At 49.7% G+C, this 18,443-nt stretch overlaps 1 protein-coding gene across 3 annotated transcripts; it reads right to left on the reverse strand.

Annotated features, from left to right (window-relative positions):
- Positions 1 to 6,375: 6,375 nt before the first annotated feature.
- ZNF263 (zinc finger protein 263) lies at positions 6,376 to 15,384 on the reverse strand. Of its 3 annotated transcripts, none has more exons than XM_009195834.4 (6): positions 14,149 to 15,384; positions 13,133 to 13,313; positions 12,618 to 12,652; positions 12,221 to 12,347; positions 9,261 to 9,377; positions 6,376 to 8,438 (listed from the first exon to the last, which is right to left on the reverse strand). In XM_009195834.4, the coding sequence occupies exons 1-6, from the start codon at positions 14,533 to 14,535 to the stop codon at positions 7,270 to 7,272; spliced, it is 2,016 nt and encodes a 671-aa protein (XP_009194098.1). In that variant the 5' UTR covers positions 14,536 to 15,384; the 3' UTR covers positions 6,376 to 7,269. The 3 variants fall into 3 exon arrangements, with proteins under 3 accessions (XP_009194098.1, XP_003916490.1, XP_009194099.1); XM_003916441.5 differs by having other exon boundaries at positions 12,618 to 12,691; XM_009195835.4 differs by lacking the exons at positions 12,618 to 12,652; positions 13,133 to 13,313.
- Between the last annotated feature and the right edge of the window lie 3,059 nt (positions 15,385 to 18,443).

Genomic DNA, 18,443 nt, shown 5'->3' on the forward strand with positions numbered 1-18,443 from the left:
ACCGTGTTAGCCAGGATGGTCTCGATCTCCTGACCTCGTGATCCGCCTGCCTCGGCCTCCCAAAGTGCTGGGATTACAGGCGTGAGCCACCGCGCCCGGCCATGGATGGTTTTTTAATACCCCACCAGGGGATGTAACATCAGTTGAACTACCAGGTCAAAGAATGAACTTTTGAAAAAACTTCGATACACACTGTTAAATTGCTTTCACATTCCCGCCATTATTTTGAAAGTACTTCTCCCTATGCACCAATCCCAACATTGAATATTGTTATGCTGTTAGTTTTTGCTAATTTTGTAACCAAAAGAATGGTATCTTTATGGCTGTTCCCTATTTAGTATAATATAAGGTGTCAGGTGAGTTGATATTTGCAAATAATAAGCTTGCTTTGGATAATTAGTTATTGGCTTTCAGTGTTTCCTTTCTCATATATTCAAGAATCTGTTTCCGAGATGCATATTCTATTACACTGGTGAATACTAGGCAATTATAGTATAAAATTAGTGACTAAATACAGTACTACTGGTGTCTACTCTTGCTCTAGTACCTTGCCGTTTTCATTACTGGTTAATGTGAATTTTTCTTTTTTTTCTTTTTTCTTTTTTTTTTTAAGATGGAGTCTCACTCTGTCACTTAAGCTGGAGTGCAGTGCACGATCTCAGCTCACTGCAACCCCCGCCTCCCGGGTTCAAGCAATGCTCCTGTCTCAGCCTCCTGAGTAGCTGGGATTACAGGCATGCGCCACCACACCCGACTAATTTTTGTATTTTTAGTAGAGATGCGGTTTCACCATGTTGGTCAGGTTGGTCTTGAACGCCTGACCTCGTGATCCGCCTGCCTCAGCCTCCCAAAGTGCTGGGATTACAGGTGTGAGCCACCGCGCCCAGCCTGTGAATTTTAATAAAAAGCAAATGCCCACTTTCCATGTTTGAAAATATACAAGCTATTTTTACTATCCTGAGTCACCTTCAGCATAAAATTTATTCAAGCCTCCTCCAGACACCAACTCCCTCTGGGAATTTATTCATAACTTAAGTAAAATTGGGAAGAATTTACATTCCTTTTTTCTCCTTTCAAATTGTAAGTGCAGTTTTCCTTTAATGGAGTTCTCATATTTTTTATTCTTCCTAGGTAGGTTTGTTGTTGCTGTAAGTGGGATCCTTTTTTATTAGTAGTGATTGCTGATATTTTCACCTTGTAAATTCAGTAGTTATCTCTTTTTTGTCTTATTACCCAGAACTTGTAGACAAAGTGTATCCACATTGCCACTGGGCATCCTTTTTACATTCAGTTTTGGCTTGATTTGTGCTTCCCTGGCTTATTCAGTCTGCAGCTTGGTGGAAGGTGGGAGACCTTTCACATGAAGCAGCTTGACTTTTTTTTTTTTCTCAGATTAGTCCATAATGACCGCACGCTGGGGTTGGGTGCGGGCGAGGGCAGTAATTACTCTTTGCTTGTTGTTTTGCCTCTTTTCAAAGACCTTACAAGCCTGGGACAGGATGGATTGTGGAAGTGGAGGGGAATGGCAGATGAGGACTCTGGGCAGTTCTCTAGTTCCTTTTAGTTTGGGTCTTTGCATCAAACATCATTCTTTTTAGTGATAATAAATTCCTAGAGTGACCGAAAGTCACCCCAGTTTTCAAAAGTACTCATTGATTCTGGAAACTTCCTGTTAACTGTTTCATGTCACTAGACAATAAGCATGTTGTTGGAGATTCAGCTCTGAATAACCAAGAAAATGAATGAGAACAAACCACCATGGGATGTGTAAGGGCGGGAACCAAAGTGAACATAGGAAGGGGCTTTGAGACTTGGATAGCAGGGGAGGTGTCTGAGAGGACAGTGCGTGACTTTTGAGATGGGCTTTAAATTTGTGACGCAGGGGCTCAGTCTCTGCGATGTCCCAGGCAAGCTGAAAGGTCCCTGGACCGTTGCCTTGGGGGCCTCTGGCGGAGAAGAGCAGGAAAGAGGTCAAGGCCAGGGTCTTTGGGGGACATCCTACGATTTTAGACGGGTCTCGGCCCACGTAGTCTTGACCGCTACACTTCCTGGATCTCTCGTCTCTACTCTTCCTCCTCACTGCCCTGCCCTGGTCCAGGCCCCGTTGACCCTCTGCCTCGACTCTGCCTCTTCAGTTGCCCTGCCTTCCTTTTCTGTCCCCTCTCCATTCTTTCCGACCCTGTACCAGAAGAGAGCGAACTCAAAAAGAGAAGCCTCGGGCTTTAGACGCTTCGTGGGCCTCCCACTGTTTAAAGAGAGGCCCAGCCCCTAGGGCGGCCCCGCGCTTTCCCGGCGCCCGCTCGCACGCACCCCGGCTCGGCTCTCCCATCGCCTTGCTCGGCCCTCCGCGCCTCCCGCTAGACCGCGAGGGTCGACAGGGGAGTTTTAGAGGTTGCAGGTGCGCCACCGCCTCGAGTCTAGGAGAGGAAACCCCTGCGGCTGTGCGTGCGGCCCGGAACCACCGTACACCACCCGGGCGGGAACGCGGGAAGGAAGGGGAGGGGCGTGATCGTGGCCCCAGGGGTTTGGGCACAGGTCCCAGGACGGCCGCGGGAAGTAGGACCGGCCAGAGGGGAGGGAAAGGCTGGGACCGGGCGCAGGGCGGCCTTCACCTCTAGGGGCACAGCCGAAGCTGAGGGGAGCGGCAGCCCCGAGGCCCGGGACGGCGGTTGGAGGATGCTCGTGGGCCCGGCCGCGTGTGAGCCGATGCGGAGCAGGAGTCGTCTGCTTTGCCCAAGCCTGAAAAGGGAGTCTCTGGTTCTGCAAATCACTCCTGGGGACTGGAACTTCTCCGGGAAGCCCAGGCACTCACCCTTGTGCCGTGTGCTGGGGCTGGACTCCTCCCGAGAAGCCCAGCAGAGCCGAGAACTCCCTCAAGGGCAGCAGCACCTCAGAAGTAGGGAACTGGCCCCCCTGGACGTAATGGAGGGCAAGCAATTCCTCATGATGTCCAAAAGCATAGCCTGGACTTGAGAACGATACTCCTTAATGTTTTTCTTTCCCGTTCTCGCTGCCTGGAGAAATATTACTCTCCTTGGAGCAGGTTGGGGATGCTTGAGAGCCACCAGATTTCTGACGGAATGTTTTGAGACATTTAAGGTGTCTCTGTAGCTAATTGAGAACAGTAACATTAACTGGAAGATCGGAATTTTTTTGTGATCTGAGTCGTTTTTCCTCAACCATTTTGTCGTTGTTGAACTTAACCTAGATCATCCCAGTGCCTCTTCACTGCACCACTCAGGCAAGGTTTAGCTGCTCTTATTAAAAAGTGTATGATGGGAAGGAAATATTAACTGCCCTTTCAAGAACAGAAGTCAATTTTTAATTGGGAATGCTCGCAAGCTAGACTGAAGAGTAAAAGAAAATACTTCATATAAATAAATGCATTTTGCTTGAATTCATCTAGCTATTCCTGAGTTCCTGACCCCCAAAATTAAGTCTCCTAGTGCTAAGAAATTTGCTAGTTGGTTTTCCTGTAACACACATTAAGACACTTTACAATACTTAGTTGTTTCAAATGCATGTGAAACATTTACAAAAATTACAAGTTTTAAAGCAGTGCTGACTTTGCACATTCCTAAATTGTATCAGTTAATGTAATGAATCTACAGTAAACTCTTCTTTAAAAAGTGCTGAGTCTAGGCCAGGAGGGCGCGGTGGCTCACGCCTGTAATCCCAGCACTTTGGGAGGCTGAGGTGGGTGGATCACGAGGGCAGGAGATCAAGACCATCCTGGCTAACATGGTGAAACCCCGTGTCTACTAAAAACACAAAAACTTAGCCGGGCGTGGTGCCAGGCGCCTGTAGTCCCAGCTACTCGGGAGGCTGAGGCAGGAGAATGGCGTGAACCCGGGAGGCGAAGCTTGAGGTGAGCAGAGAGTGCGCCACTGCACCCCAGCCTGGGAGACAGAGCGAGACTCCATCTCAAACAAAACAAAAAGTGGAGTCTAAGCCCTCAAATTTCAGATTACAGTGCCGAGACCCAAAAGTTCTTTCATTACAGCAATCAAAACTTTTAAAGTGACTTCTGATGGGTTTTTCTGAGAAATTCAGTGCTTTTAAAACACTTGCTTCCAGTCTGTGTCCCACCTCTGGCTTTGTCAGTATTGCTCCCCACCCTGACCCTGCCAGGCCTTTTCACACTGCTTAGATGTGGCACTGCTGCTCACCCACCAGCCTTCCTGCTGGTTTCATGTGCTACCTTTGCTAAGGATGTGTGGCTGCTGCTTAGGGTCACTCCACATCTCCCAAGACCCCTTTGTACCCATTTGGACTTAGGGGCTAGAGGTCCTTATTGTCCCAGGGCTAGTCTCCCTTTGACATAAGTGCCACTTAAACTCGGTTTTGGCTTCTTTTACAAGACCCCTAGTGGGTAAAGTATTAATGTAAAAAAGTATGTATGAAAAAGCACTAACTTGGACATCTCTTGCAGTGACCTAGTTCTCACACTGCTATGAAGATACAGAGATTGCATAATTTATAAACAAGAGGTTTAATTGACTCAGTTCTGTGTGGCTGGGGAGGCCTTAAGAAACTTACAATCATGGTGGAAGGCAAAGGGGAAGCAAGCACGCAAGTGAAGGGGGAACTGCCACACTTTTAAAATCATCAGCTCTCGGGAGAATTCAGTATCACGAGAATAGCATGGGGGAAAACCGTCCCCATGATCCAAGCACTTCCCACCAGGTCCCTCCCTTGACATGTGGGGATAACAATTAGAGATGAGATTTGGGTGGGGACACAGAGTCAAACGGTATCAGACTTCATGGGGGCCTGCAGTAAGGGAATCAGACCTGCTCTCTGAAAGATGAGTACAAGGGAAGGAGATGTCATCAGTCCCTGAAATTGCTGCCAGTGTGGTCTTAGTGACCTCAGTCAGTGTTAGGTGCTTAGAAGGAAATCTTTTGGATCATCTGTCGACGGTTGGCACAAATACTTCCTTACATGCCAGGCATGGTGCTGCTTTATGTAGTTATTTTCTGTGATGTCATCTCATTAAAACAAGCCAAGAACAGCTACGCATGTGAAGTTTGCTGGAAGGGGAACTAGACTGAAGATTGAGTGAAGGTTTCCACTGGAACGCCTTTTTAGGGCAAATACCTGAGAGTCATTTTCTAGCTTCAAGCTGCAGTGTTCCAAGTATGAGCAGCATCAGTTGGACCACATCATAAGATCTGTGTGGGTGATGTTACCGAGGGAGAGTAGATGGAAGGGGCGCTTTCCAGTCTGTCCACATAAACTGCCATCTTAACCAGAGTGCTTTGTAGGAACACCAGCTTTACATTCCACCCAGTTCATGGCATCAGCAGCCTGGCTGACCCTGCACTGCTCCACTGGAGTGTGTTCCTGCTCCCACCACTGTTGATCCTACACTGATCTCTCTAATCCTAAGCCTCCACTTCCCTGCCCTCAACCCCCACACCACCACTGCCCTCCTCTGTGAACAAGCTGATTAAGAGGAAGTTACAGAAATGAGAAATAGTGAGATATTTAAAAACTGGCTCAGACAACCAAAGAAAAACTCATACTAAACTAAGGCAGGGCTGAGAGGAGGACCAACGGAGCACTGTTTCCATGACTTCAAGTTGCTATATCCATCAACCTATTGCCAAAGGACTGTTTCTTCATCTTTTTCACCCAAAGAACAGCTGGATACCTTCCTCCAGGACCATATCCTGAGGTGTTTTCCTGGCATCTGATTTCCTGCTCTTAGAATACTCCCCCGTTTTCCACAGATACACACTACTAGAATTGCTATTTCTGATATGCCATTCTAAAATGTAATGCTAGTAATCCCAGCACTTTGAGAGGCCAAGATGGGAAGAGCGCTTGAACTCAGGAACTCAAGACCAGCCTGGGCAAACAGTGAGACCCCGTCTCTACCAAAAAATAAATATACTGTTTTCCCTTAATAATTGTGCCATCCCCTGTATCTTCCCACCATTAATAATCAATAACTCAATTATACTGGGACCATCTTAGCTTCTACCCTGGAAACCAGTTGCAAGACCAAAATATCCTGTCCTCCAAGAGTCAGATCTTCCTCAGCTACTGAACAAGAACGGTAACATTCTAAACAAAGAATTGGAAACATTTTTACTGTTATAGACTGCAGAAGGAATGAATGCTTTCTAGAGACCCTATGACAGCATCACCCCAGCAGCCATTTGGCTTGATCCTTTGTTACCACATGGCAGTCCCAGCCTGAAGGCTGCCAGGCCCTCACCTGCCTCTCCCTGTCTGCTGCCTTGTCAGAATCTTCCTGACCAACACAGTAAGTCTATGAGAAAGCAGGGCCTCTGACCAAGGCAGAGGGGAGACAGATCAACACTCGGGGTTCTAGACAGCGACTTTCAATGAAGACTCACACACATGTATGTTTCCTGAAGATATTTATTCCTATCCAAACATTTTCAACATGGAAAGACACATCCCTAATTTCCCCCCTAGGATCCACATTTTCAATTTTCCAGGGAATCTCTTTTCTAGAACACTCTTGTTCCTCTGGAGTCAGGAACAAGACTCCAGAGCTGTTTATTTTTCTCACACAGGTGGGGAATCGCATTCTCCACAAAGGGTTATCAAACACCCACTTCCTCTGCCAATTCCTGGGCTGACCTGCAAATTCCACCTTATTATTGCCCTTAGTCCTCTGGTTCCTTTTTGTCTGAGGTCACATTTACATATGTGATCTGCCAATGGGCACTCCTGTTAGGCCGTCATAGGGCACTTGGTGGCTTGATCTGGACTGCCCATGGCTTCCCAACTGGGGCCTTCAGGACAGGTGCAACTCACAACCAGTCTTTTGTTGATCTTCAGCTGATTTCCCAGGGCACTTGGCCCCTCTTCTTTGGTCTCAGGGGCCCCAGAAGCCCAAATGCTCCTGCTGAATGTCCCAAATGTGGAAGAAGTATCAAAATCATCACATGGATTCCCAAAGTTGTTAAGGTAAACTGGACAGTCAGGTGCCTAAATCACACCTTGGCTAAAAAGACCAAGAGGGTAGGAGCACCCTGGGGCAGGGTGGACTTAACAGAGAATTCCACCCTGAGGTCACCTCAGAGACTTGCTATCCTTTCTCATGCAGACGGAACTCCTTTTCAGTTTTATGCCAATCCTCTGCTGCCTCTGTACTTCCCTCTCAATGAGCCCCAATTACCTAAAGAATGCAGAGGTCATTTGGTTGGCTGGGCAGGGAATACTAGCTCTTGCCAACAGGCTCCTCTGAATATGCCACCTCACCTGGGGCAAAGAGAAACCCCACTGTTACTAACCCGTGTGAGTTCTCTGATGACTCATAAGACGGGAACTCCGAGAGAAGCTTTCTCCACATTCAGAACATTTATAGGGTCTCTCTCCTGTATGCGTTCTCAGGTGGCGAATCCGATTGGAGCTGTGTGAAAAACTGTCTCCACACTCATGACAGGTATAGGGTTTTTCTCCTGTGTGGATTCTCTGGTGCCTGATTAAGTTGGATCTATGAGAGAAGTTTTCCCCACAAAGGGTACATTTATACGGTTTCTCTCCTGTGTGTGTTCTCTGATGTCTGGTGAGGTGCATGCCCTGCCGGAAGCTTTTCCCACAAGTCAAACATTCAAAGAGCTTCTTCTCCGCCTTGTGGGCTCCATGGTTTGTAAGAAAGGGGGTGCTATCACTCACGGCTTCCCCACACTCAGAGAAGGGGTAAAGTCTCTCTCTCTCATGAGTTCTTTCGTGAATGACAAGGTGTGAACTCCGAGAGAAACTTTTCCCACACTCGGGACACTTATAAGGTCGCTCTCCGGTGTGAATTCTCTGGTGCCGAAGGAGGTTGGAACTGTGAGCAAAGATCTCCCCACACTCAGGGCACTTGTAGGGCTTCTCCCCTGTGTGTGTTCTCTGGTGCCTGTGGAGGTTGGAGTTGCAGGAGAAACATTTTCCACAAATGTTGCACTGATAGGGCTTCTCGCCCGTGTGGGTGCGCTGGTGGCGAGTCAGATGGGTGTTCTGACTGAAGCATTTCCCACATTCAAGGCACTTGTGGGCCTCCTCTCCCAGGTGTGCTCTGTGTAGTGACAGGAAACGTGGGTTCCCACCAAAGATTTCACTGCAGTCCACACCCATACACAGTCTTTCAGCTGCATGTATTCTCTGGTGCCTAATTAGGTTTGAGTTGTTAGAGAAATTTTTGCCACACAAGGGACATAAATGGAGTTTCTTCGGCTGCAGTTCCTTTGGTCGCCCCAGTTCTCTGCCACTTGAGGCTCCTGCCAAGGCCTGCTCCATTCCACCCTCTGGGGGAGGCGCCCAATCCCCTTGCTGCCGGTCACGAGGTCTTCCCAGCTCAGGACTCCAGGGCACCTCTCCTCTGGCCTGGTCAGGAAGCAGCACCTGAGGGTGGGTGTTCTCAGAGGACACAGACGGAACACCTTCTTCCGGGTTCTCAAATTTCTCTTCTCCTGGTAGAAAGAGAGACACCAAACCCATATATTATTTCTATGCTGGAGAAAAGAAAATCCCACCTGTCTGCTGCTGCCTGTTAGGTCAGCGGCCCAGAAGGGCTGCTTCTACCTCAGTCTCCCATCCTCTCCTAAAGGTAAAACACTCTGGAGAAGCATCAGGATAAAGGGTGGGGCCACTGATCAAGGAATCAGAGCCAAGACCAGTCTTACAATTTTCCTTTCCAGCTGAGCCTCTCGCTTCTGCCCCTCAGGAATGGGTGGGATGAAGCAGGGCTGAGACTAGGGTGGGACAAGTGAGCTCAAGAGTTAAGGGCCTCCTTGAACTCTGCACCCTGGGTTCCTCACTTGCCTCACTGGGATGGAGAATGGCAGGGGGAAAGGACATAATGTACCTCTCTGGCAGCTGTGGTGGGCTGGCCCTGCACCCAAATCCTCAAATGCCTCACTCTGCTGGGCATGGTGGCTCATGCTTGTAATCCCAGCACTTTGGGAGGCTGAGGCGGGTGGATCACCTGAGGTCAGGAGTTGGAGACCAGCCTGACCAACATGGAGAAACCCCAACTCTACTAAAAATACAAAAAATTAGCAGGGCGTGGTGGTGCATGCCTGTAATCCCAGCTACTTGGGAGGGTGAGGCAGGAGAATCGCTTGAACCCGGGAAGCGGAGGTTGTGGTGAGCCAAGATCGCACCACTGCACTCCAGCCTGGGCAACAAAAATGAAACTCCATCTCAAAGCAAAACAAAACAAAATCATGCCTCACTCTTAACTGCGAGAACCTTGCTGCTTGCTGGGCAGGCCACTCGTCTTCATTCCTTACCTGGAGTTGCACCTCTGGGGCTCAGGCCTTCCTTGCAGCTCTGGACACTCGGATCCCATAGCTTTCCTCCTTGTCCCACCTGGGTGCCTGGGACCTCCTGACTGGGAATGTGAGACTCTGTTCACAATGAAAGAAACAGATTTCTGTATTGTCACTTTCCTCTACCAGGGTAGGGAAACAAAGATAGTCTTGTTCCCTGCCCTCAGTGGATAGATACAGAATGCTCCATAAATCTGACAGCAGTTACTTGGAATATACACAAACTGTCCCCAGTGGATACCTCTAGAGAAAGAAATTAGGGGAGGGAGACAATTTTTATTGAGACAGAGTCTCACTCTGTCGCCCAAGCGGGAGTGCAGTGGCATCATCTCGGCTCACTGCAACCTCTGCCTCCCAGGTTCAAGAAATTCTTCTGCCTCAGCCTCCCAAGTAGCTGGGATTACAGGCATGCACCACCACACACGGCTAATTTTTGTATTTTTAGTAGAGACGGAGTTTCACCATGTTGGCCAGGCTGGTCTCCAAATCCTGACTTCAAGTGATCTGCCTGCCTCGGCCTCCCAAAATGCTGAGATTACAGGCGTGAGCCACCAAGCCCAGCCAATTTTTTTTTTCTTTTTTTTTGAGACGGAGTCTCGCTCTGTCACCCAGGCTGGAGTGCAGTGGCACGATCTTGGCTCACTGCAAGCTCTGCCTTCTGGGATCACGCCATTCTCCTGCCTCAGCCTCCCGAGTAGCTGGGACTACAGGCGCCTGCCATCACGCCCAGCTAATTTTTTGTATTTTTAGTAGAGACGGGGTTTCACCGTGTTAGCCAGGATGGTCTCGATCTCCTGACCTCGTGATCCGCCCGTCTCGGCCTCCCAAAGTGCTGGGATTACAGGCTTGAGCCACCGCGCCCAGCCAGACAGGGTTTCACCGTGTTAGCCAGGATGGTCTCGATCTCCTGACCTTGTGATCCGCCCACCTCGGTCTCCCAAAGTGCTGGGATTACAGGCGTGAGCCACCGCGCCCGGCTGGAACGTTTTTTTGCAATGAGAATGTACACTACTGTAATTAAAACAACTATAAAATGAACATGGTCAGTTCCTTGAATAATACATTTAATATCATAAAAGAACCTTGTCTCTACATATAAATACAAAATAGAACTAATTTGACTGGGCAACTCCAGGGAAAGAAAATATAACATAATAGACAATCAGAAAAGGACCCAGGGCTCTAAGAGGACCATGAGATTAAAACCCACAAGTGCCATTTCTGTGCTGTGCCAAAAAGAAAAACAAAAACCTCCACCTCCAGCAAACATGGACTCCAACAGAAGTTTAATTCCAACAAGCTGTAATGTGATCTTTTGCTATTTAGCAATCTCTCACTAAGAGGGCCATGTTCAACTTTGGACATCACAGCAGTGAAAAGTAATATGGAAACTGGTACAGTGGCACACAGGCTGAGCCAGGAAGATTGCTTGAGCCCAGAAGTTCGAGAGGAGCCTGGGCAACAGAGTGAGACTCATCACTCAAAAAAAAAAAAAGAAAAAAATAAAATAAAAGGCCGGGTGCGGTGGCTCATGCCTGTAATCCCAGCACTTTGGGAGGCCGAGGTGGGTGGATCACCTGAGATCAGGAGTTCAAGACCAGCCTGACCAACATGGAGAAACCGTCTCTACTAAAAATACAAAAAATTAGCCAAGCATGGTGGCGCATGCCTGTAATCCCAGCTACTTGGGAGGCTGAGGCAGGAGAATCACTTGAACCTGGGAGGCAGAGGTTATGGTGAGCCGAGACTGACTGCGTTTACAGAATTAGTGTCAACAAATGTATAATCATGATACTTTTTAGGCAAACCTGATATATGGAAACAATGTGCAGTGTGTCTTTTTTGTTTGTTTTGAAACAGAGTCTCACTCTCACCTAGGCTGAGGTGCAGTGGCATCATCATAGTTCACTGCAGTCTTGACCTACCGGGCTCAGGTGATTTTCCCCTCAGCCTCCTGAGTAACTGGGACTACAAAAGTACACACTACCACACCAGGATACCTTTTTTTTTTTTTTTTTAAATAAAGATACGGGGTCTCCCTATATTGCCCAGGCTGGTCTTGAACTCCTGGGATCAAGCACTCCTTCCATCTCAGCCTCCCTAAGTGCTGGGATTACAGGCGCCACCATGCCCAGCCTGCAGTGAGTCTTTCTACTGGTGTGTTTCAACATAGGTATAATCATAATGTACACACAGTCTTAAGACTTCCCCCAACTTTTCATTAAAAGAATTTCTCATACATACAGAAAAGTTGAGGGAATTGTATAATACATACCAGCATATCCTCCACCTAAATCCAACCATATGTCAGTGTGTTATATTCCGCAGGCATAATTTTAAAACTCTGAGTAACAGTACAAGACATAGGTGCATCCTAATTTATGATTTAGAGCTATACATTGTTTCCAAATTTCCACAAGACCCTCCCCGCTTTCTAAATTTTTATGGTCTGTGAGAGATGATAGGCTGGAATGTTGATCCCACTACCCCTGAAATTTTTGTCTTTGGGGATGAGCCCAGAAACAGTAATGGAGCACAGGAAACACTGGCAAGCTCAGAAGAATAAGCATCTCAAAATTGCAAGGAATTAACCATTTAGAGCCCCCCCAGCATCCTGGGACACTGCATGTGTGTGACGCTGGCAGGTTGTCACTGCATTGGATTTGCTCTGCCCTGGGAAGTCCATATGGCTCAGACTCGCCTTAGGCTCTGGCAGCTGGGATTCCAGTCCAGGGCTGCCTGTGCCAACTGTGCCACTTGGCAGATACATGACTCTCATACAGGGAACTTTAGACAAAGGGAAGTCTCCTGTGGAGGCTTCTTGGCAAAACTCAGAGTCTGTGTCCAGGAGGTGAATGAATAAGGGGCAAAATCCTGGTCAGAAATGGCGCAGTCATCATCCCTGGAAAAGAAGTCCTTACCCAGTGAGTCCACATTCTCATAACTCTCCTGCACCGTGTCCCTGGAGAGGGCCCTCTTACTAGGATCCTGATGCCCCCACTCCTCCTGGGAGATGTACATTGCCACGTCCTCTAAGCTCTCAGGCAACTGAAACAGCACAAGATCTCCTTTAGCCCCTGATGCACCAAGAACAATTCAAGCAGAATCATGGGTTAAAGGGGCAAAATCCAGGGATGCCAAGCACACGTCATAGGGGAAGAAGGGTGTCAGGTCTACAAGTGAGGTGTGAAAGAGACAAAAGCAGTGGGGGAGACGCTGTGGTAAGGGAGAAAGGACCTTCCACGTGGAGAACCCCCCACCCCCAACACTCAGCAGAGGAAGGGTGCTGGGGGAAGACAATGGAAACTTCCACATCACCTGGGGCCCAGTCATCTCCTTGTCTTCCATGTTCCCTTCAGGAGGAAAAAGAGAAAGCCAGGGAGCAGATAATGCTGAAGGTGACAGAAATTATAATGAGAATGGCATTCCTAACTCTTGGCAACCCAAGGATTATTAAAACACAGTATCCATTCCCCAACACCCAGTCTCTGCTTTTGGGGATGACACTAAACTGCCCAAAGGCCTAATAAACTGATATCCAAAATGACAGGGTTAGAGGGAAGGAATACCAAGAGTAGCACTCCAAACCCCTCACCATTCAAGTGGTTCTAAATCGCCTCTGTTGTACATAAAAAAGGGCTGCACTGAGACTCCCTTCCCTTCCCCCAGCCCCAGGAGAACCCACACCACCAACTGCAGGTCTTTCATTCCACATGTGTGAACCTTAACTTCAGCAATTCCTTCTCCTTCGCACCAATGCGACATCCTGCTTGTGTCGGGGGCAACCCCCAAGCCCCTCCTCCCTCCCACCTGCCCAGATAACTGTGCCTCACCCCTCTCCTTTACAGCCTGGGGGTCCCTTTGGGGGCTGGGGCCTAGCAGCTCCTGCAGCCTGGGGCCAGGGCTTCGCTCAGTCTCCATTGGCTCCAGCTTGAAGCTCGGTGACTCTCGTGCTGTTTCCAGAGGCAAAGGCTCCTCCAAAAGCACTTCTGTTCCCCGCCCATGGTTTGTGACCTGGGAACCAACCCACATCACTCATCATCACAACAGGGCCCAAAGGGAAGGGAAATTAGTATAGGATACTGAGAGCAAGCCTTCAACAGAGAACCTCAGGCCATCCCTTAGGGCCCAGGCAACAGAAAATTGGTTTACACTAAAGGCTTTTTTGATCCCCTGTGCAGGGCGAGGGGTTAGGGAAAGGGCCCACTCCCAGAGCACACCTTCCCCACACAGCTCTTAAGATACACCTCACTCCCTTTTGCTCTCCCCACCTTTCCTAGGTGCTTCTATTCCTCACTATAGGATAAGCTAAATTGGGGTAGCCCTGGGGGCCAATGACCTCAGGGCCTCAGTGCCAAATTATCTTTCAAAGTTCACAATTAACGGAGGCCCAGCTTTGCAGAAGACCAGACCGTAGACCCTAATATAACAACAGCTAACAAGTACTAAGCACTCATTATAAGCTAGCAGTGTTATCACAACTTTACACGCTGCTCTCCCTGTAAGCCCTATAAAGTATGTTAATATTCTCATTTTACGAGTAGGAAAACAGGCCGAAAGACATCAAGTAACTTGGCAAAGTAACAAAGCTAGTACTAGCAGATTGATGATTTGAATGCTGGCGATCTAACTCCACGGCTAACACTAACTGTTCCAGGGACACTGCCTCCGCGTGGAAACAGGGCACTCTTCACTGCTTTCTGTTCATTTGGGGAAAATCTGGAGGATGAGTGTTCTTCCCCATGTAAGGTCTGCTCAGGGCAATTTACTTGAATTCGACCGGGGGCGCAATGTCCCAGTCCTCGGGGCTAAACAAACCACAGATAAAACAGCTCGCTCTCTCTCTCACCTGTTGTCTCAGTCTCCCAAGCTCTCTCTGCATATCCTCCACAAGGGTCACCGCTTCTTCGCCGCTCTCCGGATGCAGCTCCTGCACCCTGCTCTGGATCTCCTGGGGCAGGATGGTCAGGAACTGCTCCAGCACCAGCAGCTCCAAGATCTGCTCTTTCGTGCGCATCTCAGGCCGAAGCCACCCATGGCAAAGCTCTTGGAGCCGGCTGAGGGCTTCGCGAGGACCAGCTGCCTCTTGGAAGCGGAACCGTCTGAAGCGCAAGTGGGAGGCCTCGGGGCTCGGCCCTGGGTCAGGCAGGGGCAGCTCCTGGCTCCAGGCGCAGTCCTCCTCCAGCTTCACTATCAGGAGCCCTTCCCGTTCCTGGGGGCTCGGGCCCGACGCCATCGTCGGGTCTCCAGAGCGCCTTAGCCCGAAACCAGCCGTGCCCGCCTACGAAGGCGCCCTGAACCCGTGTAAGGAGAGACGGCGCCGGCTGCAGCCCAGGGCCGGAGGCTCCCAGTCCACGCCAAGGGGCCCCGCTCCAGCCCAGGCGCGGACGGCTCCGACGCCTAGGCCTCAGTAGGTCCCAGGCGCCGCCACGCGGGCCCCGTAGCCCGTCCGTGCCAGGACTTCCCCGAGACAGGAACCGAGCGCCGCGCTTCTCACCCTACAGGCTACCCACGCAGGACTCAGACCTCTGCTCCCACGCCGGAAGTCTCAGCGCGGGAGTTAGGCGTCCACAAGCCCACGGCGCCTGCTCGTGACCAACTTCCGGGTCACGTTTTGCGAACTACAGCGCCCATTGGGTCAGGGTTCGCCACACACTCACCACCTACCAATGAGAAGGGAAGATTTGCCTGCGGGGGCGGGACGAGCGAGGGACCAATTGGAGACGAGAAGCGGGGCCACGGGGCGCGTCCTGAGATTCTGGGAGTGGCTGGGGCAGGGCCGCTGGATCCAAGCGAAGAAAACAAGCCCGAGGCGGTTGTGACTGGCGGGCAACCTGGGTTAGAATTACTCCGGAGGGCTTGCGAAAACGCAGATCCCAGGGCCACGCGCTCTCCAGTGCGTCCGTGTCGGGGCGAGGCCTGGAAATCTGAATTGTTAATAAGCTTCCCCCGATGAATCCTTCCCCAAGCCAGGCCCCACCCGCTTCGGGTACTCTGGGCTGGCTAAAGATGGTCCCACTCGCCCCTGCAGCCTCCTCGGCATCTCGGGGAGGCTAGGGAGGTAGCCGCCTGCCCAGTTAGTGGCGCCGCGTGGCCTGCGGCGCGGGGCCTGCTGGGAGATGCAGTCCGCGGTGCGGCCTCGCGACTGCGCGTGCGCCCTGGGGGAGGGCCCAAGAGCCGGGCGATTCTGAAACCCCGAGTCCCTCGCAGACCCCTTGCTGTGCTTTGGGCTCTCTTCTGCGGCTGGACGTCCCAGAGGAGCTCTTGGGGCCGGGTTCGCGGCACCTGCTTCCGATTTTAGATCGGATTTTAAACCTGCCCGAGACGTGCGGCGCCTGCAGTGCATTCTCCAAGTTTCAGTCTCTTGCCCAGCCCAGCAAGGGCGGGATCTGCCTCCAGCTCCGCCGTGGACTTTGATAGTTGGGGGCGAGTGGCAGGAGGGCCGCAGGGCCGATTCCCTATTGGGCGCGGTTGTGAGCTTTGTGTCGGTGAGCGGGGCTGCCCAGTTGTGAGGCGGCCCAGGTCCTCCGGGCCGTGAGATCCGCAAATGGAAGCGTCCTGGGATTGAATCTGACAACCAGTTACCGTGTGTTGAGCGCTTATATGCAGATCCATCCTGAAAACACGTTTGTATGAAGCAGATGCTATTACCAGCCTCTTCCAACAGGTGGTGGCACTGAGATAAGTCATTTGCCTGGGGTCACACAGCTAGTCTGTCACCAAAGGTGAGGTTACCATGATAGTAGAGGGTAATATGGGATTGAAGAGGTCGGTTTGGGATGACTAGGTGAAAAGAGTACTGATATTTTATCTTATTTTATTTATTTATTTTTTTCCGAGACGGAGTTTTGCTCTTGTTGCCCAGGCTGGAGTTCAATGGCGCAGTCTCAGCTGACTGCAACCTCCCCCTCCCGGGTTCAAGCGATTCTCCTGCCTCAGCCTCCTGAGTAGCCGGGATTACAGGTGTCCGCCACTACGCCCGGCTAATTTTTGTATTTTTAGTAGAGACGGGGTTTCACCATGTTGGCCAGGCTGGTCTTGAATTCCTGACCTCGAGTGATTTGCCCGCCTCAGCCTCCCACTGTGCTGGGGTTACAGGCGTGAACCACCACGCCCGGCCTTTTTTTTCTTATTATATTCCAGGGAAGATGACAGATCCACAGGCTGTCGTGGCAAATGCAGAGCCAGCGACCCCATAGCACTCAAGGTCCAGTTTGGAAAATCTTGTTTGCTCCCTAGGACCATTCTGGTGGTTTTAGGCATTCCTGTTTTTTTGTTTTTGAGATAGGGTCTTGCTCTGTCGCCCAGGCTGAAGTGCAGTGGCACGATCATTAGACATTCCTATTTCAAGAGACATAAATTCTAGACTGTAGCCTCAAAACCACTTTTTTCTGACATTTACTATGTAATCTCAGGCAAATTATGTAATCTCACCAAACCTCAGTTTCCTCATCTATTTTGAGGGAATACTATACGCACCTCACCTCATATCACTGGGTTAGGAAGAAATAAGCTGAGCTACACAGGATGCTTAGAACAGTACCTGGAGTCTCGCCCTGTCACCCAGGCTGGAGTGCAGTGGCAGGATCTCAGCGCACTGCAACCTCCGCCTCTTGGGTTCAAGTGATTCTCCTGCCTCAGCCTCCTGAGTAGCTGGGATTATAGGCACCACACCCCCACACCGGCTAATTTTTGTATTTTTAGTAGAGACACGGTTTTGCCATGTTGGCCAGGCTGGTCTCGAACTCTTGACCTCAGGTGATCCACCCGCCTCAGCCTCCCAAAGCACTGGACTTAGGGTTTTCTTTTACCTGTACCACATGCTCTTTGATCCTATTCCTAGCTTTGAAATCTGATAATAAAAAAATAGCAAATTTAAATGGCATTTCATTTGAAATGCATTTTATTTTTATTAATATGAAATATATTACCTTTCTTCATGAAAAGGTATATGACGCATTTTACTCCACTTATATGTTGATTAAATGTTCTGGAGTTGGCCGGGCGCGGTGGCTCAAGCCTGTAATCCCAGCACTTTGGGAGGCCGAGACGGGCGGATCACGAGGTCAGGAGATCGAGACCATCCTGGCTAACATGGTGAAACCCCATCTCTACTAAAAAATACAAAAAAACTAGCCGGGCGAGGTGGCGGGCGCCTGTAGTCCCAGCTACTCGGGAGGCTGAGGCAGGAGAATGGCGTAAACCCAGGAGGCGGAGCTTGCAGTGAGCTGAGATCCGGCCACTGCACTCCAGCCTGGGCGACAGAGTGAGACTCCGTCTCAAAAAAAAAAAAAAAAAATGTTCTGGAGTTTAAATTTTCCTTTGGATTAACGTTAACCAAACTGTCTTACTAATATTGTTTGATAATGTTAGTATTTAGACGTATTCCTCTATTTGCATATTAGATCACTATTTACCAACCTATTTTTGTTTTGTTTTGAGACGGAGTTTTGCTCTTGTTGCCCAGGCTGGAGTGCAATGGCACAGATCTCAGCTCACCACAACCTCCACCTCCCAGGTTCAAGCGAATCTCCTGCCTCAGCCTCCCTAGTAGCTGGGATTATAGGCATGTGCCACCATGCCCGGCTAATTTTGTATTTTTAGTAGAGACAGCGTTTCTCCATGTTGGTCAGGCTGGTCTCGAACTCGCGACCTCAGGTGATCCGCCCACCTCGGCCTCCCAAAGTGCTGGGATTACAGGCATAAGCCACCATGCCCGGCGTTTTTTGTTTTGCTTTTTTTCAGACCAATAAACTGTCAGAGATGAGGAGGGAGAGGAAAGAACTTGGAAAGAGGGTACAACCCAAACTTTTGTCAGGGAAGGCATGGCAGGACACGTGGGAGACCACACTGGGGAACATTTTACTAATTTTCTGGATTGATGGAAACACTGTTAGATATTTGTTTTGGTTAATATCAAGACAATCTAATTCTAGGCTTCAACTAAAACAAATGTGCAAAGATTGTTTTTGCTGGTTGCCAACCAAACCAGTTCAGATACCAATTCTTTTTTTTTTTTTTTTTTTTTTTTTTGAGATGGAGTCTCACTCTGTCGCCCAGCCGGATCTCAGCTCACTGCAAGCTCTGCCTCCTGGGTTTACGCCATTCTCCTGCCTCAGCCTCCTGAGTAGCTGGGACTATAGG

The sequence above is a fragment of the Papio anubis genome, chromosome 18 (genome assembly GCF_008728515.1).
Source record: "Papio anubis isolate 15944 chromosome 18, Panubis1.0, whole genome shotgun sequence".
In the NCBI taxonomy this organism is placed as follows: Eukaryota; Metazoa; Chordata; class Mammalia; order Primates; family Cercopithecidae; genus Papio; species Papio anubis.

Excerpts from the sequence above, each read along its gene's own strand:
- ZNF263 (XM_003916441.5), bottom strand. The coding sequence starts at position 14,535 with ATGGCGTCGGGCCCGAGCCCCCAGGAACGGGAAGGGCTCCTGATAGTG. Across the intron at positions 9,378-12,220 it reads TGAGAATGTGGACTCACTGG|AGTCTCACATTCCCAGTCAG; the intron begins GTAAGGACTTCT and ends CATTGTGAACAG. Across the intron at positions 8,439-9,260 it reads CCCCAGAGGTGCAACTCCAG|GAGAAGAGAAATTTGAGAAC; the intron begins GTAAGGAATGAA and ends TCTTTCTACCAG.